The following is a 7,500-nucleotide window of genomic DNA, read 5'->3' as shown; positions in this document are numbered from 1 at the left end:
CGGTTCCGGCGGGGGGCCAGGGGGGGCCAGTGCCCCCGTAACTCTGAGTCCGGCCCCCCCTGTGGCCCCCCCCGAACGAGCCAACCCCACCCCCCGTCAACAATCGCGCCCGCAATAGCGCTCGTCCGCGATCCAACCCCCCCCCCGTCCCGTCAACAATCGCGCCCGCAACAGCACTCGTCCGCGACCCCCCTCCCCCCCCTGTCAACAATCTCGCCCACAATAGCGTTCGTCTGCGATCCAACCCCCCCCCCCTCAACAATTTGGTTTGTGCCCCTCTAACAGAAAAGCCGGCCCCTTCTCGGCCCCCCCATTAAAACCGGTCTAGAATCGCCACTGCCCTGAACTACATTCTTGTCATTGTCACATTTCTGACACACCTTTTTTAAACCAATTCAACATCTTCTCATACAGCAACCTACAATCTATTTGGCGTCCCAGACATCCTACCAGCTGCAGGTGTTGGCCTGTCCACCCCGACTAGTTGTATTATGGACATAGAGCATCTGCTACCTTATTTATAGATTGATTTATTTATGTCAATTGCCGTCAAACTCCCACTTGTACCAAAGCCTTCTTTCTAAGTACTGAGCACTGAGCATAGTACTTTAACAGCACTTGAGGAAGTAAGCTAACTGCATTTCATACACTGACACGATTGAAAACAGTTTTTCTCTCTATCTATTTATTCATGTAATACACCTACACACGCATCTTACCATCTCTACCACTAATAACCACATTTATGCATCCAGTTTATGAAGTCTTATTCCTTTTATTAGTCGTTAAAAAAGAAAGCCATTTACATCTACACAAGCTTGCTAGGGATGCAGGAGGGGGAGAGGGGGAGAGAAAGCGAGAGGGAGAGTGAGAGAGAAAGGCAGGAAGGGAGAGAGAAGGAGAGAGAGGTAGGGAGGGTAGGGGGAGATAGAGGGATTAAGAATGGAGCGATAGCGAGAGATAGAGGGAGTGGGAGAGTGAGAGAGAGCTGTGAATGTAACTGCCCATATGTCTCTGGCGATGATGCTCCTGCAGAGGTGTGTGTGTGTGTGTGTGTGTGTGTGTGTGTGTGTGTGTGTGTGTGTGTGTGTGTGCGCGCATGTGTGTGTGTGCGTGTGTGTGTGTGGGCAGCAGGGTTTAGGGGGTTATGCTGATGAGTCAGTGTAGATAGATCCAGAGTGTGAGTGCGGGTATGTCACAGAGTTCTTAAGTAACATCTACCTATATAACTGGGTCCTGATGAAGGCGTGAGCCCCTCACAGCCCTGAATGGTGAGTCATTCAAGCCATGTTGTTTGTGACCTCACACCCGTCTGTTTATATGCATGAGGGGCGTATGTAGCCATTCTGGTCAGACTGAGCTGAGCCCGGCGGCGCATGGGAACGCATTACCGATAAAGGGTGTGGGTGTGTGTGTGTGTGGGGGGGGAGGGAGTACACATTACTGAGGCAAGAGGGGGGCATCGGCAACGGGGCTTTTGAAAATCAACCAAGAGCAAAAGATTGTTTGTGGACTGCCAAGCGAAATTAATCTCCCTACTCCATGAAAAACTATAATCGGATTAAACGTTTTCGTGGCCGAGCAAGTCCCGTCTCCTGTCTCCCCTCTCCCTTCCCTGGTCTCCCTCTCACAACCCGGGACTCTGGGATCTCCCCCACCCCCACCCCCCCCCCCCCCCCCCCGACTCTCCCCTTCCTCCCCCACCCTGCCCCGCTCTGCACTCCCGGTCCTGCGCCAACATTGTGCCAAACAATGATTACAGAGTGTAATCACGCGCCTCCCCGCTCTTCTGAATGGCCGTCTTTCACGGCTAATCAAGTGAGACAGTGTTAGCGGGCCACGTGCTGCTTGGAATCCAGAGATTCTTTTTAGTTTCTCAACCTCGATGGGTTTTGTCGACGACGACGACGACGCGTCCTTGGCAGAATAGAGAGCACAGCGCCTCCAGAACGGCGCGTATCTTAGGACCCTTACACGTGTGCCCAAAGTCACAATAAACACAAATCGTACAAATCGAGTACGACAACCTTGCTTCTTTTCAGGTGTCTGTGATGCGTGTTAGTGAGCGTGGGCCGTGGTGTGTGGGGCGGGGGGGCGTCTCGTAGAGCTGATACTGACCGACTCTTCTTCCGCTTCCCAGGTCGTCCCGCACGCGCCAGGCACCATGTCGTACGGCTCCATCGACGAAGGCTCCTTCGGGCCCCGGAACCCCTTCGGAGGCCCCAGCAGTCAGGGCTACCGACCCGTGGGTAAAGACAGCGCGTTCATACATTCACACGGCGTGACGCCCCTCCTCGCCCGCCCCCTTCCGTGAGCTGCTCCAGACTCCCTCACAGAGCCAGCAGCGCAGCAATGATTCCAACGTTGTTGAGGAAGTAGTGTACGGTCTGACGAGCAGGCCGGTTTGGTGTTGAGAAAGTTTCCCCCCGGATCCCCCTCCTGTGTGTGTTTGCACCCTCTTGACCCCTTGGGGAGATCAATCTGGCAGCGCAGTCCTCCGGAACGCGAGCGCGCGCGTGTGTGTGTGTGTGTGTGTGTGTGTGTGTGTGTGTGTGTGACTCTGTCTCTCTGTTTTGACTTTGTGTGTGTGTGTGTGTGTGTGTGTGTGTGTGTGTGTGTGCACATGTGGCCATTTGTGTGTGTGTGAGTGTGTCTGTATTTTTGTGTGGGTGGGTGTTTGTGGGTATGTATGTGTGTGTGTGTGTGTGTGGGGGGGGGGGCAGGAGGTGGTGTTTGTGGATGTGTGTTTGGGGGTGGTTGTGTGTCTGACTGTCTGTCTGTGTATGTTTTGGTGATGCAGAAAGCCTCTTGTTTTTGTGACCATATGTGCGATCACTACACAACAGGAATACTTGACTTATACATTGCAATCAACACTTGTCTATTGGCCTCAAAACTACACTGAAAAAATTGAGTAAATTGATAAAGACACAAAGAGAGGATAATAGGGAGTATATGATTAGGATATTACACGGCATATATGCTCTCTTAATATTTTTGTGTTCGTGTTCACAGCATTACAGCACAGCTTTGTGGCCCCGCTTCCACATACAGTGGACTCTCTTCCTTCATTCAAGCTGACAGTCAGCCCGTCTTCCTCTCTCTCATTGTCACCCCCTGTCTCTCTATCTCACTCGCTCAGTCTCTGTCCCTCTCTCTCTTTCTCTCTCCCAGATTGGGAGCCGCAGTCATGGGAAAGGGGTTCTTTGATCAAATTGATGTGTTGGTTTATTGGTGCAGTGTGTGTGTATTTGAATCTGTGTGTGTGTTTGTGTTCATGCGTGTGTGTGTGTGTGTGTGTGTGTGTGTGTGTGTGTATAATGTGCTTGTATTTGCATGCGTTTGTTGTTGGGGGTGAGTGTGTGTGTCTGTCGGTGCGGTGTTTATATGTGCACGTGTAATGTGTATATTGATGTGAGTGTGCGTGCATGCGTGTGAAAGCGTGAGGCCTGTCAGATTTGCAGCGTGGGGCTGTCTGTGTAGTGATGCCCGTTCAGTGGAGGGAGCTCAGGAAATGATCAAAGCACAGGTTAAGTCTCTAACAGAGCCGCCACTCAAACTAATCTTCCGCCTCCTTCACTGCGCTGAAAACTGTCAACCTCTATCAGTAACTCCACCTCTCTCTCATCTGGAGAATTAATGCTGTTAAATATTGAAATATGAATATTTATATACATATTCCGTGTGTTTGCTGTAGCGCTTCAGTTTATTTTGCAGTCATTATCACTTTTGAACAGTGAAAAGTTCAACCAACTAATTTTTTGTTGGCTTCCACTAATTCATTACAATATTCATTTAGAAAGTGGTAATTAGGAACATATGAATACATTTATTTCCATACAAAAGGCCTGTGGTGAGCAAAAAGTTAACCTTTTTATTTAGCTCCTCTCTCGGGAAGAGTAGGAGGATAGGACTGAGCACGGAGATGTTGGTAATAATTATTCCGGGGTGTGCGTGTCTCTAGAATGACGTGCAGGGTAGTGTCTGTGTGGGAGAGCTTGTATTGTCATCCTCTGAGATATCTTCAGCATTGTTCAGTGCTCTGCATGGATCAGCCTCTTCCGGTGGGAACATAAGAAGGTGTTGTCTTACGGAAACAGCAGTCAGACTTTACCATACTCTGTTCACTACAACTCCTTTAGCCTAACCTATGCATTCAGCTTGCCTTGGCTTCTAGATTTTTTGTGCAGATCAAAAGGTTGCAGTATGTGTATTTCTATGAAAGAACACATACTGCATTAATACACAATACAAGGACAGGAATTGTCCCCTCATGCCCCCCCCACCCCCATTCTCGACATAGCAGAGATCTAACCAATCCTGACCACGGATCCTGTTTACCATTTATCTTCCCTTAGTTCGCCTGCGATTGTGTCCCACCCTGATCGAGTCACCGCAGTGGTAGTAATCACGGTAGTGGTGGTGATTTGGTTAGAGACATGGGGGGGTTGAGGCTATCGACTGTGACCAGGGATGAGGGCAGCTGATGGGCACTGAGTGGCCAAAGTAGAGCTGGGGCTCGAATGCCATGCATGGATCAATGGGCCAAGCGGGACTGGATCAATCCACAGAGCTCTGGAGTCAAACAGATAGTTACCAGGGCATGTAGCACTGTCTGCCTGCCTGTCTAAGATAAGCTTCTGAGTGATGTACGTGATCTCCTGGCATCCTGTCTGCAACCCAGCCAGCATGCCATTTGTAATCACTTCATGGTTTGACCAAACATCAACAAAAATTTTCTCCCAAGTTGAAACAGATCATAATCGCTCCATTCGCCAGACATGCATCTGTTTTGTATTTTGGAGTGGTAAAGGTCTGATTTGCATTAGAGCTTTTGCGTCATTGATTCCCAGATAGTTCTGGGGTATTTTTGGCGAGCCGGTTTGAGCGAGAGATCCACCTACTTGTACAGAAACAATTAGAATCTTGTGACAGCCTTGTTACGTGCTTGGCAATGAATCAGCAGCAACAAGCGATGCATATATCCAAATTCCCTGTTTTTCACCTGATGCCTCACTGACTGAATTATCTTTATTTAGACCCTCATTTGCTGAAACTTTAACTTACAGAAACAAAAAAACATTTGCATGGGGATTCTGGCCAGAAATAGCCTTCAAACAAAAGACGTAGCCGGAAGGCTTCCAGAGACATGGAATCATATCACTTTTCAGGTGGAAATCACACTCTTTATTCATGTGTTTTTTTTCATAGTTTGAGCCGGCTCATTGTCGGGCGCTTCCACATTTTCTTTTGCCAACGTTTTCTATCTCACCAATTGCGAAAAGCTCAGGCGCACTATCTCACAATGAGTGCCGTGTGGAGAACGGTGTTACATAAAACTCCCGAGAAAATAGCTGCTTCTAAATTGCCCTGCATGCGTTCGGAACCTGTTGAAATACGAGCATTACCGGGGAAAATAACTTAATGGAGATTCTACCTTTCCGGCGTGCAGCTGCTCTTCAGCTGCCAGGGATGTGGAAGCACGACAAACAAAGAAGAACGCCCACTCAGTAGTGGGGTTTGCGGGGAAAACAGAAGTGGTGCGGACCTCCGCTCAGTAAAAATACACACACGCATGTGTGTTTGTGCGTGCATGAATGCATGTATAAGCGTCCGTATGTGCGTCCGTAATTGTGTGGTTGCATGTGCTGGTACTTGCGTGTATGTGCGTGCCTGTGTATTGTTAATGATCAAACACTACAGGCACATTTCTTTAATGAAATATGTACACTCAAGGGTCATCGTAACTATTATTAACAATTATTCGCTGAAGGCGAAGTGAATAGTGGGAATAGTTGTTTTAGTATATACTACACGTGAACACTAAAAATAAACAAGATAACACTTTTTGCCGGGATTTATTTGTTTTTATTAGCGTGACGAGACGACCATCACGGGCAACATTTTGCGATGAAAACAATATCCCATGTTTGAGATCTCAATCATGGGATATTGCCCAATATCCCGAGATAGCGAACCAATCAAATTGCGCCATATTAGGAGGTTCACGTGTAACATATACTAATATCTATTATTACACATTGTGGCAACCCGGCCCCGTCCCAATCAACGTGATGCAGAGCACCTGAGGAGCCGGGAGGAAGCATGCTTAAAAGGCAGGCTTCCACACCCATTCAGGGCTCTCTCTTGGTTGGGGTGGAAGGAGAGTCCAGCCGTTGTGGCTGTGCCACCCGATTATCTTTTAGTTCTTTTACAGAAAGACACTTTATGTTTGATTAAACGTGCCATTGTGGCTCAACAGCCAAGTGATTTGCGTGCTGTTTGAAGTAAGGCGGGTTCACTCCCTGAGGCGGGTTGCCACAACATACAGTAGTGCCTTCATCTCCGTGGTGTGTTTCACACTGGCACACTGCCCCTCATGCTCAACATATGTGCAATCTTCTCAAGCACGACCCCTTGGAATTTAGCCTGCTGTTCGTTTTTTCCTTGCCTTTGTTTTGCTCCCACTTGTATCTTTTCAAGACAACGACGCAGCCACTGCCCTTGAGGAAATTGAGACGGAAGTTCCTGATTAAGTTGCTCTCTGATTTGAGAGTATAATTGAACAGAGATGCTCAGAGCCCATTCTGAGGAACCAACAAGCTTGTAGTCGTGGGGGCCAAAGCTGTTCCATCCTCCCTGCTGGGCTCTGTGTACGGCTCTCATTACAACAGGGAAGAACATGGCCGCGTACAATCTCTTGTTCAGCACTTCTGAAGGGAAAAGAGAAATTAAAAAAAGGGGAGAACTATGTACTCACCGTGCGACGGTGAGTACTAAAAAACGGCTAACTGATTTTCCAATCTACCCTTTAACTTTATTTGCTGGGACCATGTTCTCATTTTCTTCTCCGTTTAGCTTTTGAAACACGCCCAGCCCTTTAGGCATTCACAGCAGCTCGCCTGTGTCATGCCAGTTCATCGGACCCCCACTCGGGCCAGGACAACCTTGTGGGGACTCAGGGGCACAAAAGTAATCATTATATCAGACACACTGCTAAACGTGCAGCAGAGTGAGGATGACAGAGAGAGAGAGAGAGAGGGAGGGAGGGAGGGAGAAAAAAGAGAGAACGATGGAGAGAAAAAGAGCCAGAGGGTGACGGGGCGAAAGAGAGAGGAGAGAGGATTAGAGAGAGGGAGACAGAGGGATGCAAAAGGGAGAAAGAGAACAGGAGAGAAATTATATATTTTTTTTCCTTCATGATGACCAGCCTTTTTAAAATGGATGAAGCTGAAAAAGTATACCTGACAATGAGAATGATGAAATGGGAACAAAGCAATGATGCATGTGCGTGTAAGTTTATTATTTAAATGTTGACACTAATGCTGACATATATGCATAAGGCTATTGTTTGCTGAGACACAGTCTGGGTACTTTATGCTTTAATTATTCTGAAGAACGAAGCAGATACCAAAAAAAGCACAGTTTATAATATGGTGAAGCAACGATTATCCCACATTTTCTAGTCAAATGAAAATAAGAGTCCTGTCAATTTAAACA

General features: G+C 47.9%; 1 protein-coding gene across 2 annotated transcripts in view; it reads left to right on the top strand.

Annotated features, from left to right (window-relative positions):
* Positions 1-2,164: 2,164 nt before the first annotated feature.
* Positions 2,165-7,500, top strand: part of tsnare1 (T-SNARE Domain Containing 1) — a gene marked incomplete at both ends in the record, with an annotated part of 38,480 nt that continues 33,144 nt past the window's right edge. For both annotated transcript variants that reach the window (XM_084472352.1, XM_084472351.1), the window contains one exon: positions 2,165-2,249. In XM_084472352.1, the coding sequence (XP_084328478.1) occupies positions 2,165-2,249 (85 nt within the window). The remainder of the gene's footprint in view (positions 2,250-7,500) is intronic.

Source organism: Micromesistius poutassou (genome assembly GCF_964030765.1).
Source record: "Micromesistius poutassou genome assembly, chromosome: 8".
Classification (NCBI taxonomy): domain Eukaryota; kingdom Metazoa; phylum Chordata; class Actinopteri; order Gadiformes; family Gadidae; genus Micromesistius; species Micromesistius poutassou.
The sequence above is the reverse complement of the archived record's forward strand: the minus strand, read 5'-3'. Positions and strand labels throughout refer to the sequence as shown.